The sequence below is a fragment of the Castanea sativa genome, chromosome 10 (genome assembly GCF_040712315.1).
Source record: "Castanea sativa cultivar Marrone di Chiusa Pesio chromosome 10, ASM4071231v1".
In the NCBI taxonomy this organism is placed as follows: domain Eukaryota; kingdom Viridiplantae; phylum Streptophyta; class Magnoliopsida; order Fagales; family Fagaceae; genus Castanea; species Castanea sativa.
This window is the reverse complement of record NC_134022.1, coordinates 30,038,737-30,061,809: the sequence shown is the minus strand read 5'-3', so window position 1 is coordinate 30,061,809 and position 23,073 is coordinate 30,038,737. Positions and strand designations below refer to the sequence as shown.

General features: G+C 35.8%; 2 protein-coding genes and 1 non-coding gene across 4 annotated transcripts; 2 read left to right on the top strand and 1 right to left on the bottom strand.

Moving 5' to 3' along the window:
- Positions 1–404: 404 nt before the first annotated feature.
- On the bottom strand, positions 405–983 carry LOC142612368 (uncharacterized). The gene has a single exon (XM_075784468.1). It carries the CDS (start codon positions 981–983, stop codon positions 405–407), a length of 579 nt encoding a protein of 192 aa, XP_075640583.1.
- A 15,642-nt stretch (positions 984–16,625) lies between these two features.
- On the top strand, positions 16,626–16,699 carry TRNAV-AAC (transfer RNA valine (anticodon AAC)). The gene has a single exon. It is a non-coding gene; the product is annotated as a tRNA-Val (tRNA).
- A 73-nt stretch (positions 16,700–16,772) lies between these two features.
- LOC142614036 (UDP-N-acetylmuramoyl-L-alanyl-D-glutamate--2,6-diaminopimelate ligase MurE homolog, chloroplastic) lies at positions 16,773–22,309 on the top strand. 2 transcript variants are annotated; one of them, XM_075786558.1, is made up of 6 exons: positions 16,773–18,740; positions 19,074–19,190; positions 19,518–19,693; positions 20,267–20,412; positions 20,826–21,098; positions 21,986–22,309. In XM_075786558.1, the coding sequence occupies exons 1-5, from the start codon at positions 16,865–16,867 to the stop codon at positions 20,842–20,844; spliced, it is 2,334 nt and encodes a 777-aa protein (XP_075642673.1). In that variant the 5' UTR covers positions 16,773–16,864; the 3' UTR covers positions 20,845–21,098; positions 21,986–22,309. The 2 variants fall into 2 exon arrangements, with proteins under 2 accessions (XP_075642673.1, XP_075642674.1); XM_075786559.1 differs by having other exon boundaries at positions 20,826–21,114; positions 21,986–22,232.
- The last annotated feature ends 764 nt before the right edge of the window (positions 22,310–23,073 follow it).

The window sequence follows — 23,073 nt, the reverse complement described above, 5'->3', positions numbered from 1 at the left end:
CTTTGGCTCCACAATCGGGTTTCTCTATCCATGAGTACATGAATTTCAGCTTTTAATTCTCTAAGCCAAGAATTATCTCCCCTCCTCATTGCATCGGCCTCAGCTATAGCTAGTATTTTTTTCTCCTCCAACTCCCGTCTAACATTCCCAAAACAATTCTTCTCCCACCATTCCAAATCTGTATTACATATTTCTATTTTTTCCAAAATGTCACCTTCCTCTCCATTCCTCCATGCTGCCTCCACTGTTTCACCACATTGTGAATTAGACAGCCACATCTCCTCAAAATGAAAGGTTGATAAAAATTGGTACATGGTCTGACAACACACATCTGAGATGGGACACCTTGACCTTGGAAATTTTAGAAGGAACTCACTATTCACCAAACCTCTATCCAACCGTTCCTATATGGAATGACCATCAGTAAAGTGTTTGCTCCAAGTAAATTTGGGACCCTCAAATCCCAAGTCAATGAAGCCACATTCATCAATAACATCTCTGAAGTTTTGCATTTGAGTGTGGCTCCTCAAAGCTCCCTCCAATTTTTCATCCTGTCTACTGATTTCATTAAAATCCCTCGCACAAAGCCATGGGATAGATGGCCTATTGTTTAACCTCCTTAATTTATTCCAAGCTTCCATTCTCCGATGAGTTTCAAGCTCTCCATAAATTCCAGTGAATCTCCATTCTATTTCCATATTTTTGTCTAATGTTGCATCAATAAAATACCTATGAAAATCCTCAATAGTTAAATTGGCATATCGTTCCCAAAAAAGCACCAGTCCAACCCCTCTCCTCCCACTAGAAACCTCCCATTTGTGGTCAAAATTTATGTTGTGAAGAACTCGATCTAACCTAACTTTATCTGCCCATGTTTTGGCTAAAAACACGACAGATGGATTTTTTACCCAGATGATATTTTCAAGCTTCTTCTTTGTACATAAGTTCCTAAGTCCATGATAGTTCCATACTAAGAGATTCATGACTGTTGGCAGGGCTGATCATTAGCCTCCACCACTTGGAAAGAAAATTAAACACCATCCTTCAAAACCTGTTTTTTACTGCAAGGTAATTTTGAATGGTCATCAACTGCCGAAAAGTTTCGCTTACATGCACCTGTAAATTCTAACTGACAAGCTTTCTGGATTGTGTTTGCTCTATCTAGCCTAGTCCATGTGCTAGGTTTTTTTTGTGCCCTAGTAATCTCATGCTTCTCACGTGACAATGATTCATGTAAATTATTTTGGTGACTAGGTTTCAATTGAGTTGCCACTTGGAATTGATTGCACCTTGTTGATTGATCTGAGGCATCAATTGGAATAAAGCCACTTGTATCCGTTGGAGGAAAATCACAACTAGTGTAGACACTCAATTTTGCACCTATGATTTAATCAAAGAGAATGACTCAAATGACCATCCATGTACCCCCATGATTTAATCAAGGAGAATGACTCAAATGACCATCCATGTACCCCAAAAATCATAATTGCATCACATGCATCAATTTGTTCTTGCTTTACATGCATCAATTTGTTCTTGCTTTACATACATCATTTTGTCTTTGCATTACATGCATCATGTCATTCATTACATATCATGAAAATGATCTTGAGATTCTAATGGTCGCAACAGTGTTTTCGGTTTTCAAATCGGACCATCGGATCGAAAGATATCGCATGATCAAGTTTGCACGGTCAGCATGCATGATGTCTAGGTAAAGTCGACCACATATGATTAATTTAAATTAATTTTGATTGGTCAAACAATTAAAATTAATTAAATCATTTTGTAATTGGTTGATAATTAGTGTTTAAAATAGGGTTCCATGCATAGGAATAAAATGGATGATTGGATAACAATAAAATTGTGGATAATCTGAACTTTATTAACATTTTTTTTGAGGGATTTATCCACAAGATAATTGCTCAAGATAATTGTTCTTAAAAAGCCTGAATTATTTAGAAAAGAGATAATAAAAAAATCATAGACGAAGGATGAAAACACGTCTAGATACAAGGATTGGTCAAAAAACCCTAGAAGAGGAGTCCAAATGGCACCTGAACATGAAAGACTGTTTGGAGTCCGAAGGGAAATTTGGCACTTTTGGAGTGCTGAACGGCACTCTAAAAGGGCTGAATTTTCTCCTCGTGGGCTTTGGCCCCAATGGCCTTCGGGTGACGATAAGGCACACCCTTTTTGACCTTTTCTTAAAAGGATGCATACAAATTCAAACCCTAATCGTCCGTACCTATTTTTAGAAGTCTTTTGACCTCTATAAATTGAGGCTAAACCTCATAATTCAGAACTTTTTTACTATGCTTTGAGAGGCATACGTTTTAGGCTCTCAAATCTCCCATATTTTCTTATCCCTTCTTTGAGTGTTGCTACTTAAACTAGGGTTTTTAGGTTCAAAGAGAATTGAACAAATTTCTTTGAACCCTAAAACATCATTTCAAGAACAAAGTGTGCTCATGCGAGAGGTTGTTCTCTAACCCTTTTTGATTTTATGCTTTTCTTTATCAAGATGATGCATGCTTTCTTGTTTCAAATATTCATATTCTGAGTTGTTAATCTAGATTACCAAAACATGTTCTTGATTCTTTTATTGTCACTATAATTTGTTTTTAATTTTAAAGATCTGCATGTACTTAACTCTTTTTTTCTTTAAAATAAATTGGATTAGATGTAGATTTGAATTTTTCTTCAAAATAAAACGGATCTACTTCTTCCTTAGATGTAGATCTAAATTTTTCTTAAGATAAAAATGGATTTTGTATCTCTTTTAGATACAGATCTGATTTTTTTAATGCATACAAATTTTTGAAATAAAGAAAGAGATCATGAATTGTTTTTTGTTGTTTGTTTTGTTTGAATCATATAGCATGAAATAATTTTATGAATGAGATCCTCTCCATAAAAAAAACATATCTTTTTCAAATACAAAAACAGATCTGATTTTTCTGTTATAGAAACCATTTTTTTTATCATCATCAAAATATATCTGATCTTTTACAAAACTCAAAACCACTTTGTTTTATCTTATAAAACCAGATCTGAATTTTCTCTTCAAAAATCATTATTTTTACACATACAAAAACATATCTCTTCAAAAACCATTCTTTTTACATATACAAAACAGATCTAATTTTTTATATAAACCAAAATCAATTTTTTCCTAATCGTTAAAACAGATATGAATTTTTAAACAAAAGAGAATACATTCATAAATGGTTTTGTATTGTTTAGTTTATTTCACATGTTCAACATATCATTCATGACATGCATAAAATGGTACATTGGTCACAAGAGTCTAGAGGACCAGACTCTGTCTAGGCGGAATGAGTGTCTAACACCTTCCCATTTTGTAACCTAGCCTCCAAATTTAGATTTTTGGTTAAGTAGATCTAGTCTTGTATTTATTTATTTTGGGTAGATTGTAACTAGGACAAAAAGTCATGTATATTTGGTAGATTATAACTGGGACCTAAAGCCATGTAAAGTTCAAGTTTTCAAATTTGTATTTTATTTTATTTTATCAATGAAACGAAAAAATTCAGTCATGTATTTTTTTTTATACATAAAAAATAAGTGGCAACTCCACATCACATACCCAAAAAGAGAGTTGTCCTAAAAAGTACTCCAAAAATTTCTCTTTTTTTGAGAGGCAATTTCCCGGTCTCTGATAGTGGTGACTCCACTGGGGATGTCGAGAGCTAAGTTTCGTATTAGACTTAAGTGACCAAATATGTACCATTGTTTTGCATGGTCTTACATGATGTAGTTGTTGTTTGTTTATTTATGTTTGATGGGATGTTGTATGATATTTTGTTGTATGTATTGTTTGTTAGAATCTTTCCCTAACTGTCATTATGCGTGCCATCCAAACAATATGTATACACCCCATTCTCAACAATTTTGTGGTAGTAGTAACCATGGATCACCGGTCTTCATTAGATTTGACGACCCAGTGGCTAACTCACCAACTCATAGCCCAAAGTCACTGGATAATATCCAGATGACTGTAAAGGACAAACTATGCCATTTGGACCAATGCAATGTTCATTACATTACAAGTTGAGAGGTGTAACGTCCAAACTATAGGAACCAATGAAACAACAAACCCACCCTACAACGTAATGACTTAGAACCTATCTCTAGGTTGGTCCCGGTTTAAATTGCATTGCATGGTGTGTGTGTGTGTGTTTTTTTTTTGATTGATGGATGTGGATGGGGTCTTAGTTTTGATTAATCCGACCAAGCCTGTCATTAGGGGAGAATTTGGTCAAGATCAGAATGAAGACTGCAAAGAGAACCTAAGTCCGACACTCAAGTCAGTAGCTCCAGTTCCAAGCCTATCACTCCTATCACCATACTGAAGCCGTCAAGCATAGAAGAAACTCCACTGCTGCAACATTACAACCCCATCTTCGACCACCAAGATAGTTCAAGCCACCAGAAGTTTGAAGCTCCCTACAATATGGCAAAAGAGGGAGAACACCTGAAGACAGAGGAACCCATGAACACCCAAGAGCTACTTAACACTATGGTAGCTAGTCAGATTTAGTTGAGGGAAGACGTTAACCGTATGATGCAATAGTTCCAGAATTTGAAGAGTAATCAAGAGGAAGACAAGGCTGATCATGATCCACCAACCGTAGAAAGCAAGAAAAAGATCAACGAGAGGATGAATAAAATGGAGGACCTTATGGACTATGATTCTCTCTCACTATTCCCCAACGCAAGGTTACCGCCTAAGTTCAAGATGTTAGCCTTGGACAAGTTTGATGGGACTGACTGCCTAAAGTCACATCTGAAGATGTATATGAGGGCTATGCAACCCTTAGGCGCGACCAAAAAAGTACTTGCTCAAATGTTCCAAAGCACACTGACCGAAGCCGCTCTTAGGTGATTCCTCAACCTAGATGATGCAAGAGTAAGAAGTTGGGAGGACATCTGCTGAGAATTTCACAAACAATACAAGTACAATACTGAAGTGGACATCACAAGAAAAGACCTTAAGACTACCAAGCAAGAGCCAAAAGAATCTTTCTTTACTTTCATTACCAAGTGGAGAGCCAAAACCGCACAAATAATGAGTAGGCCTAGTGAGGAAGAACAGTTAGCCATGCTTGTAAAGAATTTATTGCCTATATACCACAAGTATTTGTTTGCACAGTATTTTCCCAATTTTTAAAGTTTTAATTGCTATCGGAACCCAAATTGAGGATGCAATAAACAATGGCACTATAAAGACTGATGACCCTCCAAGGTTTAGAAAGAGTATAAGATCTAATTCTAAGACTGCAAAAATTTCTGATATTCAAAAAAATGATCCATATCAATTGATTGCACCCGTTGCACCTGTGCAAGTACCACAAGGGCCAAGGCCTAAAAGAGAATTTCATGAGTTATACATGCCCATGAGCCAAGCGTTTGATAAGTTAAAGTAAAAGGGTTACTGAAGCCCTTAGACCCAAGACCAATTCCAAACCCCTGCCCTTAAGGTTTGATGTAAATAAAAGATGTGGCTACCACCAAGTCCCTGGTCATGACACTGACCGTTGTTTCACCCTTTGCCACGCAATTCAAGACTTAATAGACAACAAAGTGATCGCGCTGCCTACAAGGCCTAGCCTCACTAACAATCCCTTGCCCAATCACAATTTTGGGAAAGGACTAAGGATTAATTGCTTGATGATCAAAGAGGAGAATAAGGAAGAGCCATCCAACCTGATCTATGACCTACTTGAATGCTTCATGATGACATGGGAAGAATTAATGGATAGGACCTCTACTACCAGCACAGGATATTACATCTGGAATGAAGGATTAGAACCCGAGGATTACCAAACACCCACAAATGGGGGGAGACACTTCAAACCCCAAAATAACCAAACACTTACAAATGGGGGGAGACACTTCAAACCCCAAATGAACAATCAAACATCCACAAACAGAGGGAGACATTTAAACCCCAAATAAATAACCAAACATCCACAAATGGGGGGAGACACTTCAAACCCCAAGACACTGACCTCAATGATCCAACAAAAGTTGCCCACATCACAAGGGAGGTGACACTTCAAACCCCCACATTTAGAGACTGACAACCCTGTGGAATCCTTGAATAGATCAACCTAACAGACACCTGCCAAGGAAGATGTAGTCCTCAAGCAACTACTAAAGACACAAGCTAACATATCCTTATTCGGTTTACTTATGGCCTCATACAAACACCGTCAAAACCTATTAGACCTACTCAACCAAATCCAAGTCCCTACAACCAAAACCTTTCAGGATCTGAATGCTATGATTGGGTCTATAAACAGGGAATTCACCATCTCTTATTCCAACAAGGATTTGACTAAGAAGGGGAAGCACTATAACGGCCTTTTGTATATCACTATGGATTCCATGGGGAAGAGGCTACTGATGGTTTTGATAGATGATGGAAGTGCTTTGAATGTGTGTCCTTTAAAGACTGTAAGCTGCTTGGGCTTTAGTATTGAAGACTTTGTGCTTACTGACCAATATGTGAGGGCATATGACAACAATAGAAGAGAGGTCTTGGGGACCATAACCTTGGAGCTTACCATAGGACCAATGATCAAGAAGGTGGACTTTCAGGCCCTTAACATAGCCTCATGCTTCAACATGCTCCTTGAGCGACCTTGGATTCATGACACGGAGGCCGTACCTTCTTCCCTACATCAAAAGGCTTGGTTTTCACATGAAGGAGCTATGGTGACCATCTATGGGGATAAATTGACTGTGCCTAAACCTGTTTACAGTATTGATTCTGAGAAAGAGCCGTTGACCTTAGATGGCTTCATGATTGAAAGGCCTATTTTTTAAAAGAGAGTGGGAGAAGTTAAGAAGATCCTAATGGACTTTGCGCCTTATGGTAACAACAATGTGGTAGCAATGATGAGAAGAATGAACTACCTTCCGGGGATGAATTTGGGGAGAACTGTGAAAAAGCCAACTATTCAGGATTCGACGATCCTTACTACCACACCACCTTTTGGGCTAGGCTATAAGCCCACTGATGATGATTTGCTAGAAATGGAAGTGAAAAAGATGGCCCAAGCCAAAGCCAAAGCGAAAGGACTCCTTTGTCCTCCAGAACCTTTGAAAATCTAGAAGAGGAGTCCAAATGGCACCTGAACACGAAAGAGTGTTCAGAGTCCAAAGGGCAATTCGACACTTTTGGAGTGCTGAACGACACTCTAAAAGGCTCGAATTTTATCCTTGTGGGCTTTGGCCCAGCGGCCTTCAGGTGATGATAAGGCACACCCTGTTCGACCTTTTCGCAAAAGGATGCATCCAGATTCAAACTCTAATCGTCCGTACCTATTTTTTGGAGTCCTTTGACCTCTATAAATAGAGGCTGAACCTCATAATTCAGAACCTTTTTACTACGCTCTAAGAGGCATACGTTTTAGGCTCTCAAATCACCTATATTTTTTAAACCCTTCTTTGAGTGTTACTGCTTAAACTAGGGTTTTTAGGTTTCAAAGAGAATTGAGCAAATTTCTTTAAACCCTAAAACATCCTTTCAAGAACAAAGTGTGCTCATGCAAGAGGTTGTTCTTTAACCCTTTTAGCTTTTATGCTTTTCTTTATCAAGATGATGCATGCTTTCTTGTTTCAAATATTCATATTATGAGTTGTTAATCTAGATTACCAAAACATGTTCTTGATTCTTTAATCGTAACTATAATCTGTTTCTTAATTTTAAAGATCAACATGTACTTGACTCTTTTTTTCTTTAAAATAAACTGGATCTACGTCTTCTTAGATGTAGATCTGAATTTTTCTTCAAAATAAAACGGATCTACATCTTCCTTAGATGTAAATCTGAATTTTTCTTAAGATCAAAATGGATTTTGTATCTCTTTCAGATATAGATCTGATTTTTTTTAATGCATGCAGATTTTTGAAATAAATAAAGAGATCATGAATTGTTGTTTGTTGTTTGTTTTGTTTGAATCATATAGCATGAAATAATTTTATGAATGAGATCCTCTCCATAGAAAACATATCTTTTTCAAATACAAAAACAAATTTGATTTTTCTGTTATAAAAACCATTTTTTTTATCATCATCAAAACAGATCTGATCTTTTACAAAACTCAAAACCACTTTGTTTTATCTCTTAAAAAACAGATCTAAATTTTCTCTTTAAATCATTCTTTTTACACATACAAAAACATATATGAATTTTCTCTTCAAAAACCATTCTTTTTACATATATAAAACAGATCTGATATTTTATATAGACCAAAATCAATTTTTTCCTAATCATTAAAAAAGATCTGAATTTTTAAACAAAAGAGGATACACTCATAAATGGTTTTGTTTTATTTAGTTTATTTCACATGTTCAACATATCATTCATGACATGTATAAAATGGTACATTGGTCACAAGAGTCTATAAAATGGTACATGGGTGCCTTACACCTTTCTATTCCGTAACCTAGCCTCCAAATTTAGATTTTTGGTTAAGTAGATCTAGTCTTGTCTTTATTTATTTTGGGTAGATTGTAACTAGGGCAAAAAGTCATGTATACTTGGTAGATTGTAACTAGGACCCAAAGCCATGTAAAGTTCAAGTTTTCAAATTTGTATTTTTTTTTTATTCAATCAATGAAACGAAACAATTCAGTCATGTATTTTTAATAATTTTTCTTATTTTTTGTACATAAAAAATAAGTGGCAACTCCACAGTTCATACCCAAAAAGAGAGGTGCCCTAAAAAGCACTCCAAAAATCTCTTTTTTTTTAGAGGCAATTTCCCGGTCTCTCACAGCTAGCTCTAGATTTTTCGATCATGATTGTCTCATTATCTGCTACATTAATTGGTTCTGAATTGTGTGGAGTATTATCAGGGACGACGACTTAAATATCACTATAACCATTTCATGATTGAATTGGCTCATTAATGGTCTCAGTTTCCTCCCATAATTGAGACTTTAATTCGTTGTCCGACACTGCCAGGTTGTGCTCCACTGTATACTCCTCCATTGGTGGTGGCTCGTCGTTGGTCAATCCTTCATGTTTAGACATGGTCCCGTTCGCATATGGCATTGATGGTTTACATTTCGGAGTGTAAAAATCTGGAACGACAACAACACTTTGCCTTGATGGAAAGAACAGCGAAGCATGTAGGGATGGAACAAATTGCTTTTGGTTTTCTACTAAGCTTTCTTCAGAATTTCGATCCGTGTGATCCATTCCGTCGCACCAATAACATATATTTGGTAGACGCTCATATTTGAACTTGATCCGGGGTTTTTTTTTTCTATTCTACAAGGATATGACTCGACCACGGCAAAGAGGTAAAGATACATCCAACCCCACTTGAATCCTCATAAAATTGCCACCCTCGATTTCAACTGGGTCAGTAGAGTGTATGACTTGTCCTACAACTTCACAATTTTTCTCGGCCGCCTTGACATTCAAGTATTTGTAGGGAATCCCATAAACTTGCACCTAGAATAGAGTCCTCTCAAACTTCATTTCTTTCACAACATTGCTTTTATTGTATTTTTGCATGATCACTAAGTGATTATCAAAACTTCATGGCTCTGTACAAAGGACCTTATCCATTTCACTTGCATTTTCAAAGATGAAAAGAATTACATGATCTCCAAGATTTCTGACTTTGAATCCACTTTTCGAACGCCACAAAAGAGTAAAAGTTTTTACAATTACCTCAATATTAAGAGCTCATTTTGAAAGAAACTTTGCTTCTATGATATATTCTTGCGAGTTGAACTTAATTCTGGACTTGCCTTATGTCTTCTGAACCATAGTAATATTTGAAAAGTAACCTAAGTTGGTAAAATTAACTAAAGTTAATCTGTCGATAGAAACTTGTGGAACCTTGTAGAAGTAACTTTTACTGTTCATGAACAGTAGTCTGTCTGAGAATCTGTCAGGGTATCATTCGCGTGTGCTGGTGAATAGTTGTCTGTCAAAAAGTAATTTTTGATTTTTTAGCTATCCCCATGCTGTCCGCATACTGGTGAATAGTAATCTTTCAAAATATCTGTTTGATCTGTTCGGACTGTGTTGGATCTGTTTGAAGCTATTCAAGCATGCTGATGAATAGTGGAGATCCTTCTGTCTTGCTTAGCCTGTCTATTTGTCAATCTTTATCCACATAATTATCATAATCTAACGGGTTAGAGTCGGAGTTGGCTACATGCTCATGAAATGCTCCATGATTTTCACATAGAGTATAGTATACTATAGGAAGGAATGTTAGAGAACTTTCAAAACCCATGATAGACCCCTCTTTATCAGAAAAAGACATCTTGGTTAAAAACAACAATAGATAGAATTTCTTGAATTTGATTGATAGAGTAATTTTCCAAAAATGGCATACAAAAATCACTTTAGTAATAAGAGCATCCACATCAGATGTGGCAAAAAAATGTCATTTTGTCACACCAAAGGCCTACTTTATTATTTTACCACATCATTTTACAACATCCCATTTATCAGATATTTTATCATTCAATTCTATAAATTAAAATAATATTTACTACACATTAAAATAATATATTATCTCCTCCCCCATTATCATCAACAACAGCAACAACATCAATGGCACAACCACCAGCCACCAATATCCACTGCCGTAACAACACCTCTACTACAAACCAACCACCACAATTACTCACCAATATTAGATCAACCCAAATTGCAGCCAAAAAAAAAAAAATCCACAACCAAAGAGAGGCAGAGTGAAAGTCGGATAGAGAGGAGAGGGAAGAGGGTGAGATCAATGGCCGCCTCAGGGTGAGATCACCTGCCAAACCCAAACCTATCACCAACTAAACCCACTTTCAAGCTCACACCGCCAAGCACCACCTTCAACCACCAAATCCACTAACCACTAGCAACTGTTAAAACCCATCTACCACCATCGATGAACCCAAGAGAGAGATTCACCACCATGGCAAACCCAAAAAACCCATCTACCACCATCGATCACCACCATGGCAAACCCAACAAACCCCTCTACCACCATCAATGAATCCGACGCCACGGCCGTTGCCACCGATTTCAACAAAGTCGCACCTGCCTTTCCTCCTCTCTTGGCCGCCGCCGCCACCTTCTTCTTGCTCGTGTCCGATTGTGAGAAAAGGAAGAACATGGGTTGGGAACTTGGGAGAGAGAGAGACAGACAGACAGATAGACAGACATAGAGAGACAGATTCTAAGAAGAGAGAGAAAAAATCAAATAAAGAAATGAGAGGAGAGAGAAAATTCGAATAAAATAGTATTTTTTGGTTTGGCATTTGTGTTCGTACCATTGCAAATTTGCAACGGTACGAACACAAATGGTAAAAATTTGGCACATATAGAACATCTGATGGGAGGTGTTTTTTGTGTTTGGTGTGCTAAATGTGCCAAATATTTGGCATTTGGCACATCTGCTGTGGGTGCTCTAAACAAGGAATTCTCTTTGACAGAAATTGCTTTAATATACTCAAGTGCTGATATGAATTGTATACAAGAAGGACTAGTATCTTTAAGGTATTATGAAAAGTCATCTGAAAGATTAACACAGGCCAATAGAGAAAAGCTAATAATTAGTTATAAAATAATACCTAATGTCCATATATGTAATGATGAAACAGTTTTTGCTAAAGACCTTTTCCCTAAAATCATTTTAACTAATCCCTTTATGGTTTTGCCTCACCCCCTTTTACCGACAGATGAAGGAACTAAAATTAATAAGGTAAGAAAAGACATTTATTCTACCAATCCCAAAAGAATATTATTCTCTTAAAAAGGTCACTATCCTAAAAGATGTTAACAAAGAAAGAATCTGTAGAATAGAAAGACATTTGGTACTCTTACAGACAGAATCAGCACTTGTTAACCAGTTGACAGACAATGAAATAAAAAAGCATAAACAAGATATAGAGACAGAGATTTGTTTTTATTCTCCTATTACTGTATTGCATAAGCACCGACATATAAAACAATTATTACAATTATCCTGTGAGAAAGATGTACCAAGCAAATATGAATGGACTGACAGTTTGACAGATGTACCAAGCAGATTTATAGTATCCTTAAATACTTCAAATGTGGTAAAAAATGACATATTAGTAAATACTGTAACTTGCAAAGAAAGATAAACAAACTTGAAATATTAGGAAAGTTAAAGGATAAATTAATGAGAATAATAGAACTGACAGACAATGATGAAACAGACAATGAAATTCACCAGATAGATAATTATGACATTACCTCATCATCATCATTGACAGATGTTTCTTCACATGATGAAAAGGTTAAATTATGTGACTGTAATAATCCTGATAATTGTTATTGTAAAAGAAAACTAAAAATAAGTGTTTTAACAAAACGATAAGATATAATAATGGATTTGATAGACAGACTTCCGGATCGATAGTCCTAAAGACTATTGTTATCATCATATATTAAGCTATCTTTTTTAGTGTTCTTTATATCTATCAGATTTATTGATATGTCGGTACTTGTTGAATTATTCTTTTGACTATTATACCAATTATCTGTCATGGTTTTTGTTAAAGGTGATCTATGATGAGGTTCAAATTCTTTATTATTTGAATTTAAAGCTTTCATTTTTTCTAGGAGGTCCAAAAAATTGTCATTTTTTCTTTCTACTTTAATATGTATAGTGGATCTTTCAATAGTTTCTAAAGATTCTAATTTTTTATTAATCCTATCTAGCAAATTATTATTATTTCTATCAGTCTGTCTGTTGATTTTATCTCCTATTAATGTATTCTAATTATTAGTGTTGTTATATTTATAATTGCAATTATCCATATCACTGTCAGACTCAGAATCTATTTCATAATCCATATTATCATTATACCAATTACTTTATATATCTCTCATGCTATAACCTTCATCATAATCTATATCATCATAGTCCATGTTTCTAAATAGTGTGTGCCTAGCCTAAGTGTGATCAAGCAAAGAGATGATGAATTAATAAACGCATTTATTCTATTTCCAAGCAATTAATAATTACTGGCAGAACTATTACTAACCACTTGTATCCTTGCTATCAAGACCACCTCCTCGGGAAACTCCATTGCGGAACCACCCAAACACACACCTGTCTGTCAACTAACAAAACAGGCTGAACCAATGCGAAACTATGGTTTGCCAACGAGTCTGAGGCTGACCAACGCTATCAAGGAGCAAGTAGTGGCTATGTAGTAATATCTGTTCCTAATAACTTCTTAATTGCAAAGAAATAAAACTCATACATCTGTCATCCATGGCTTTGATACCAAAATCTACCTAGGAGAGAGCACAGTAGTAATATGGAAGCATAAACAATGATAAAATAGATGATAAAGAAGAAAATAGCAAAATAGATACATTCAAAATAATAGGTTAAAACGGAATATGGAATATGAAAACAGAAACTAGTAAAATCTTACTTGAATAAAATATCCGTCTTTGATTAAAACTGAAAATGTCTATCTTTGTTACAAGCTTTGAAGATAAAACTCTATATGAAGAGCTACAAGATTACAAAGTAAAATCTGTCTAAAGGGTTACAAGATTATCTGTCTGAAGGGAAGGGTTACAAGATTACAAGAGAGGAAGGACTACAAGAATCTTTCTAAGGGAGAGAGAGGGCTATCTTCTTTCCAATGGGTAGATTTTGGTATTAGAGCCATGGATGGTATATGCATGAGTTTTATTTCTTTGCAATTAAGAAGTTACTAGGAAAAAATATTACTACATAGCCACTACTTGCTCCTTGATAGTGTTGGTTAGCCTCAGACTCGTTGGCAAACCATAGTTTCGCGTTGGTCAGCTCGTTTTGTTAGCCGTTGGACAGGCGTGTGTTTGGGTGGTCCCGCAATGGAGTTTCTCGAGGAGGTGGTCCCAATAGCAAGGATACCAGTGGTTAGTAATAGTTCTGCCAGTAATTATTAATTGATTGGAAATAGAACAAATACGTTTATCAGTTCATCATCTGTTTGCTTGATCACACTTAGGCTAGGCACACACTAATTAGAAACATGGACTATGATGGTATAGATTATGATGAAGGTTATAGCATGAGAGATATAGACAGTAATTGGTATAATGATAATATGGATTATGAAATAGATTTTGAGTCTGAAAGTGATATGAATAATTACAATTATAAATATAACAACACTAATAATTGGAATACATTAATAGGAGATAAAATCAACAAACAGACCGATAGAAATAATAATAATTTGCTAGATAGGATTAATAAAAAATTAGAATCTTTAGAAACTATTGAAAGATCCACTATACATATTAAAGTAGAAAGAAAAAAAGACAGTTTTTTGGACCTCCTAGAAAAAATGAAAGCTTTAAATTCATATATTAAAGAATTTGAACCTCATCATAGATCACCTTTAACAAAAACCATAACAAATAACTGGTATAATGGGCAAAAGAATAATTCAACAATTACCGACATATTAATGAATCTGATAGATATAAATAATACTAGAAAAGATAGCTTAACATATGATGATAACAATAGTTTTAAAAATCTAAAAGCAACTGACAGACCTATATCTATAACATATAAAGACAAAGAAAAGGACTTAAAGAAAGAAGACTTAAAGAGAGAAAAGAAAGAAAGCCTTATAGAAGTAATGCAAGAAGAAAAAGACATAGATAGACAAAAAAGCAATAACATGAAAGATGGCCTAATTATGAAAAGAACAACACATATAGAAGATAAAGGAATGTTAAAGAAAGGTACAGTGAAAGAAATGGTAGAAAAGATGGAAAGACAAGGCAAAACCAACTCAAAAGAAACTCTATGTAAAAATTTAGATATAGGAAAAGACATAGAAGAAAAAGAAAGGCACATGGAAAGAAAGAGATAGAAAGTGATAGTTTAGTAAGAGTAGTCAATAAAGAAAAGAATAATAGTTTAAATGAAGAAATTGATGAAAGACTAAAATCAATTGAAAGATCAATGATATATGCCCAAAATGATAGTTTGACAGAATTAACTAAAAAGATAGAAATTTTAAATGCACCTCTTGACATAAACAGAGAAAAAGACATAACAGTTTTAGATATTACTGAAACATCAGATAATGAGAAAACTGACAGACATATTAAAAATACTATTTGTCATAAATTTTAAGAATATGGACATACTAAAAAACATTGTGATAGACATAAGCAAATTAGTAAATTAGAATTTGAGAAAGACATAATAAATGAATTAATGGAAATATTTAACGTCACACAAAAAGAGAGAGAGACCATGTAAAGAAGAAAGAATTAAAATCAACCAACCCCTTAAAAGTCAATAATAGGAAAAGGAAACAAAAAGAGATAATAATGAAATTGATAAAATCTACAGAGAAAACTGATGATTTACTTAATGAAATAAATAAAAAGCTAGACTTAATGAAACTAGAATCACTGAAGGACATGGAACCATTAAAAAACAAAAATATAACATTAAATACAAAGGACGGACTGAGTCTTCAGAGGATGAAGAATCAAAAGACAATCAATTGACAGATTTAATAGATTTACCAGACATAGATAATTTAGCATCACAATTCACAAATAAATTACAAATTAATAAATTAACTTTAGCATCTTCATTGCAAGATCACAAAAAAGGAAGAATTGAATAAATATACGATATACCCCAAAAAGAATTGGTATCCTAAACCTACTCCCCCTGATTTACAATTTGAAGAAAGACATACTTTTGTTAATTCATCCTATAAACACCAAAAGAACCCTTGTTCAGACAGAACCAGCCTATTATCCAATAGAAACCACACAACCAAACCCTAACGTTCATCAAGCCCTTTATGAGCCACAACCTCAACTTGATTCTCCTACCCAAACAAACATATTAGGATTTACTAACTATGATAAAAGAATTAGTGTTTTATCTAAGGAATTTGTTTTGGATAAAGAATTATTAAAACATGACTACTTAAAACTTGAAAACATTGACAGAAAAAATCACTCTCTAAATAGTAACGTAGGCCCTCCCTATTAGAGAGTGATAGTTTCGTCCAGTTTTGTAACAATTCTTCCATTGTAAATACAGAAAATTATCCACGCAATAGTAAGAAAAGTAAAAGAAAAGACAATATGTTTCCCAATACCCTTAAAGAAAACTCAACTAGCCAACGTAAGAACACTGTTAAAACGTGGAAGACAAACAAGCCTTCATAGAAGGTATGACTATTCTATTGCCTACGAGAAGTTAGGACACTTTCTTAGCTACAAAGGAACTTTCTATTACCCTTCTCTAAATCTCTTGATAGTTGTGAACTAATTACTATTTACTAATTGACCAACTTTGTTGAGACAGAGATCCATTTAACGATCAAGAATTGAATTTCACCATATAGAAAACTATAACTATATAATATGACATCATTTATAATTTTTTTTTAAAATTTCTAAAAACTAAACATGGCCCATAAAATATTCAAAGATGGGCTTTTTTCATTTTGGAGCAAAGGTTAGAATCAAGGATGGGCTTGTAGCCTTTTAGGCTTTATTAGATGGTAGTTGTTGGTTTTATTCTCTACCAACAAGAGGAGAAAGCCATCACGGTGTCGTGGTGTAGTTGGTTATCACGTCAGTCTAACACACTGAAGGTCTCCGGTTCGAACCCGGGCGACGCCATATTCCCATTTTTGTTGTTTTTTTGTTAAGCATATTAAATTTTCTGTTTTAAGTTTTTAACTGTAATAACTGAAAAACCCAATCCCTATTTTTCTCACAAAACCCCTATCCATTTCTTCCTCCAATGTTCCTAAAACCCTGTCTGTCTCACTCTCTCTCTCTCAAATGGCTTTCAGTTTCCTCTCTATCCCACTCTTTCTCTCTCCTCCTCCACCCCACTTTCTCTCTCTAAAACCCCATCACATTTCTCCTTCTAAATCTTCTATGCCTTTGCTTACTCTTCGAGTACCAAGTGCTATCGGACCCGACGGCAAGTACTACCCGAACCCATCAGACGACGACCCACCCGAAGCTCCGGAGGACTCAGCCCATGGAGTCTCCAAATTCCAGCAAATTCACCGCCAAGCCTCCAAAGCCCGCAAGCTCCAAGAGGAAGACTTTCTCAAGAACCGCTCTACCTATCTCTCCGCCATTGCTGACGTCGAAGACGCCGACGAAAACGATGACCCATCTCAGGTTTCCGACTCCGGTGACGATATGTTCGGTGATATCGACAAGGCCATCGCTATGCAGCGCAAGGAGTTCGTGAAGCAAGGTCTCTTGAAGCCTAACCCCAAGAAGAAAAAGAAGGAAGAGAGCGAGGGCGAGGTTGAAAGTGAAGGGCTTGATGAGTTGGAGCCAGAGGAGGTTGTGGATTTGGAAGAGATTGATGAGCTTCAAGGGCTTCGAGTGGTTTCTGAGGACTCGGACACTGATGGGTCCGAGAGGTTTGACGATGATGAGGTTAGTAAATTTGCAAATAGCAATCGTGGGTCGATGTCAAATTCAAATTTTGATTTGGATTTTGATAGTTATGGCAAAGTTAAGAGTAGGATAGTGGAACCCAAGTTTAAGATGAGCTTAGCTGAGCTTTTGGACGAGAGTAAGGTCGTGCCCGTGTCGGTTTACGGTGATTTGGAGGTTGAGATTACTGGGATTCAACATGATTCTAGGTTGGTTTGCTCAGGGGACTTGTTTGTGTGCTGTGTTGGGAGGAAAACTGATGGGCATTTGTATTTGAGTGAGGCTGATAAGAGAGGTGCAGTGGCAGTTGTGGCCAGTAAGGAGATTGATATAGAGGAGACCTTGGCGTGTAAGGCTTTGGTGATTGTGGAGGACACCAATGCCGTTCTTCCTGTGTTGGCTGCGTCTTTTTATAGGTACCCGTCGAAGAATATGGCGGTGATAGCCATTACTGGGACGAATGGGAAGACGACCACAGCGTATTTGATAAAAGGTTTGTATGAAGCGATGGGATTGAGAACTGGGATGTTGAGCACAGTAGCTTATTATGTGCATGGGGATAACAAGTTGGAGTCGCCTAACACGACCCCAGATGCTGTTTTGGTTCAGAATTTGATGGCGAAGATGCTCCATAATGGGACTGAAGCGGTTGTCATGGAGGCTTCTTCTCATGGACTAGCACTAGGGAGGTGTGATGAAGTGGATTTTGATATTGCAGTTTTCACAAATTTGACCAGGGAACATTTGGATTTTCATGGGACTGAGGACGAGTATAGGGATGCCAAGTCTAAGCTATTTGCAAGGATGGTGGACCCAGAAAGACATAGGAAAGTTGTCAACATTGATGATCCAAATGCACCTCATTTTATAGCACAAGGGAGCCCAGACGTGCCTGTTGTGACGTTTGCAATGGAGAATAAAAATGCGGATGTTCATCCGCTGAAGTTTGAGCTCTCCCTGTTTGAGACACAGGTTTTGGTCAATACGCCTCATGGTATACTGGAGATTTCGTCGGGGTTACTTGGAAGGCATAATATTTATAATATTCTTGCAGCTGTGGCAGTTGGGATTGCAGTTGGGGCACCTCTGGAGGACATTGTTAGAGGGATTGAAGAGGTTGATGCAGTTCCAGGGCGCTGTGAGTTGATAGACGAGGAACAGGCATTTGGAGTGATTGTGGACTATGCTCATACTCCTGATGCCCTGTCTAGACTACTAGATTTTGTTAGGGAGCTTGGACCAAGGAGGATTATCACCGGTATATTTGTATTTCCTTTTAATTCGTACATGCACAGAAACCCAGGTACAGATGCATACACACACACACACACAAATCTACCCCCACACTGATTCATCTACCAAGCATGTTGTAGCAAGGGGCATTTACATTGTGCATTAAGATTCACAAGATAGGAAGGTGATTAATTTTGTTGCATTTGTCACGCAAAATGCCTAACCAAATCTTGTACTTAAATGGTTGGAAGAGTCTTAAGCTTCTAGTCTAGCATTGATAGTTCTTGATTTGCAGTAAATGACGTATATAATGGAATCATCTTGCCTTTTCTGATTAACTTTCATACTTTATGTGAAGTTGTTGGTTGTGGTGGCGAGCGCGATAGGGGGAAACGACCCATGATGGCAAAGATTGCAACAGATAAAAGTGATGTGACAATTCTGACATCTGACAATCCAAGGAATGAAGATCCATGTATGTACAATGAGTCATACTTTGTAAAGGATGTATGCTGTCAATAGCCATGAACCAGACTATGTTTTGTTACATGTCTTTTCTAAATTTTAATGTTTTCTAAATATATGGAAGGTTTTTCAGTTTTCCTCACTGAAAACTGTTTCATATTTGAGAAAGGATTAGTTGTAGCATTGTGTGTGTGTGTGGTCATTCTTCCTTGTGACTTTTTTCTGTGTGTGTAGTGTGTGCGCTTCTTCATGTATACCACTGGATGCTAAGGAATGTTAAGTTGTAGGATCAAATTCCTAGAAGCCTAATGCTAATGCATGTGTTTCACTTCATCAGTGGACATTTTGGATGATATGCTGGCTGGCGTAGGATGGACAATGCAAGATTATCTGAAATATGGAGAGAATGATTACTATCCACCTCTTCCAAATGGTCATAGGCTTTTCCTGCATGATATTAGAAGGGTGGCTGTACGCTGTGCTGTTGCCATGGGTGAGGAGGGTGATATGGTTGTAAGTGCTTGAAGCTCCAATTTTTTTCTTTCTTTAATACTCTAAGATATAAGCAGAAACGTTTCAAAATAGGAAGTAAAAAGGTAGCTCACTTCAATCTAAAGGAATGTTTGGAAGTCTTAAAAGATTAGTTTTTTTTTTTTTTTTTCACATCATTTCTGTGAACAAATCATCATGTAAAGCAAACTAAAGATTTTGGGAAAGAACTAAATTTAAAACTCCATTTGAAGGCTATGAAAACCATTTAAAGAAAAAGATGAAAAAGAAATCATTGGAAAACAAATAATTTAAACAAGATTTTATTAATAAAAAGGTGTGGTAATTATTTTCACAATTTAAATATTTTAGTAATTCAATGTGGCTTTCAAATGACCCTTATAATTTGAAAACTAGATGTAAAGAAAAGATCTTTATCCTCTCAGGAGATTAGTTTTATCTATACCATCCCTAACACACTCCAGTTATCTAATAGTTTGCAGCTGAACTCTCTCTTTTCTTTTTTTTCTTTTTTCCTTAAGACCCACAAAAAAAAAAAAAAAAAAGTAGTTGTTATATGCTACTTTTTGGCTGCAGGTGGTTGCTGGCAAAGGTCACGAAACATATCAGATAGAAGGTGATAAGAATGAATTTTTTGATGACCGGGAAGAGTGCCGTGAGGCATTGCAGTATGTTGATGAGCTTCACCGAGCTGGAATAGATACTAGTGAATTCCCATGGCGGTAATTTAATTGGCTACCATTACCTTCCTAGAATATGTTCTTAAACTTCTTTTTAAGTATCTTGGTAAGAATCACTATCTCCTAGGAAGCAACGCATAGAGTAAATTGAAGGGGGAAAGAGAGTGATTACCGATTACTAGTTTTGATCAAATAAGGATGCCACTTCCATTAATGTCGGGATCTATTTCTTCGCTCAGTTTAGTGTCCTTTCACTTATTAATAATCATTGGCTTATTTGAAAATCATCCTCAAAGGTATCTGTTCATCATTTAAACATCATGCCACAAGAGAGTTAGGCAACAACAGAAAGTATATATGCAGTTATTAACAACATCATCAACAACAAAAATAATATAGTATATGCACCTTTCTTTATCATTAATTATGCGTTTCTCTGGCCTATTCTGCTGCAGGTTGCCTGAGAGTCATTGATGTAGTTAAAAGGAGTACAGAGATCTTCAGATTAGTCTAAGACAGATCACTTGCTGCTGATTTGGCTGATTGTACGTGTAAGAACTGAGTAGCATATCACCTTCTCTTCCTTCAAAGAATTCAGACAGTGGAGGACTGTTTGGGTATTTGTTTGATGGACATATTACCCTATAATTAAAGGTAGTTGACTGGCTCCTTGCTTGAAAACAGCAGTGACAATATTACAACATGATACGTGTTGGATACTTACAAAGGCAAGTACTTCCTTTGGTATGTAAAGTTTACGAATTTAACTCAATGTTCCCTTGCCTAAGACTGCAACCTGGTGATTTTATTTTTTAGGTCTTTGGCGTGTACGCTAGACAATCTTAAAATAAAATAAAAAACAAAAAGAAAACTGTATGGGAACTAAAATTTCATTGAAAAAAATTTACTATATGAAGCCAGAAAAAAATGGTGATAAATTGTTCCAGTATTCAAGAACCAGTGTTCATTATATATGTTAATTTCATTGTTCATTATATATGTTAATTTCTGTAGTATAAAAATTTATCAGAAAACTTATGTGGCTGATTGAAAATTTGCTTAGTTAAGGTAGCACAATTTAGTAAAAAAGTATTCCTCCTTCCACTAAAAAGAGTGTTGTCTTTTAGCATCTATAACGCAATACATTAGAAGCTCTAGTGGACACTGATTAGTAATGGAATGGAAAAATCAACAGCAATGGTTAGTATGTCTAGATATAAGTATGTAGTTTGGTAATAATTTTAGTGATAATATCCTGTTACCTGGCCCAGTAGGTTATTTTGGCACTTTGTTCTCTGAGGATATGGGACAAAAACTCATTTCCTTTTCGAAGGTGGATTGATTGGAGAAGATGGAGAGGGAGGTTGATTATTCCTGCTACTTGAATGTGATCCTAGCAAAGGATTTGTTTGAATATTTGCTGTATATTTAGCCATGTAAATGGTTTGTTTGATTGCTTAGTTCTGATTTAATGTGAGCAGCTACTGTTTAAAGATAGACATGAGTCGTGCATGACTGACTTTAGCTATATCTCCTAGTTTTATGTAATTTTTCAATAATTAAGAATTATTTTTGGAGGGAGAGACACATTTCTTTAATTTTTGATTCTCTGCAGGTTGCTGGACCTTTGTGATTCTGAAATTCCAGCATGTTCAAAAGGTTTGGCCCCAAGAAAGGAATTGAAGGTAAAATTTTGTAAGCAATATGTATGTAACATGTAGCTGTATTGCCATGTAAATTGATTGTTCGGACCATGAACATTTTAATGATCTCACTTAGTTCGGCAAATTACTGAATCAGCCTATTTCTGGGTCTTTGAAGTGCAGCCCGATATCAAAATGATACAGTTTGTCATTTGGTCTATATTCTCTTCTTGGTGTTACTGACAAGAAACTCCATTAGAGTGTTCTTAAAGATTTAAGTTGGTCTGTTTTATGCCTCTCTAGGTGATTCCATATTCTCACAATATCTCCAAGAGTCTTGTAACTCAATTGGTTGGTACGGACCCAGGATTTCAAGCCGGGGGGGCCAGAGATAAGCAAAAAAAAAAAAAAAATTCAAATACGCATCCATATAGTATTGATAAACTATCAATTAAGACAAATATCTAAAAATCATTGTTTCTTAATATATTAAGATACAATCATCTACCAACAAAAACAAAAGACACTTTGAGTCAATCATGGACTCAACCATGGACTGTAACCAGAGCATTTACAATGGAGATATTGCAAGTGTAATTACCATGTGGGTTGACACCCAAAAGACAATAACATGGAAAGAAGGATCATGCTAAACATTAACTTGGGCTAGGGAAATAGGTGTTTTTGTTATGATCAAAATAAAAGGCAAGAAAAAAAAATTCTAAGGTCATAACCAAAGAAAGTACTTTACTATTAAACAACTAGATGAAAGCAACCCCTTTACTTAAGAAAGAAATCGAATTCCTATAATAATAAAAAATAAAAATAAAAAATAAATAAAAGAAATCAAATCCCATGTTTATATTTTGTACTAAGTGCCAAAAATTAGAAAACCAAGGGTACTCCAAGGTGGCTTATCAACATTAGGCAAATATAGCTTTCGATGACACCAGCATCAAGAATCATACAACAACAGCAAACAAAGCCTAGTCCCACAATTTTGGGGGTCGGCTAGCAAGAATTATAAGAGACATAAATAAAATAACTTCCAAGCCTGAAA

Bases quoted from the DNA above. Each gene is read 5' to 3' on its own strand.
- LOC142612368 (XM_075784468.1), bottom strand. From the start codon at position 983: ATGAATCTCTTAGTATGGAACTATCATGGACTTAGGAACTTATGTACA.
- LOC142614036 (XM_075786558.1), top strand. From the start codon at position 16,865: ATGGCTTTCAGTTTCCTCTCTATCCCACTCTTTCTCTCTCCTCCTCCA. The intron at 18,741-19,073 runs GTATATTTGTAT...CTTTATGTGAAG, and splicing joins ACCAAGGAGGATTATCACCG to TTGTTGGTTGTGGTGGCGAG. The intron at 19,191-19,517 runs GTATGTACAATG...TCACTTCATCAG, and splicing joins TCCAAGGAATGAAGATCCAT to TGGACATTTTGGATGATATG.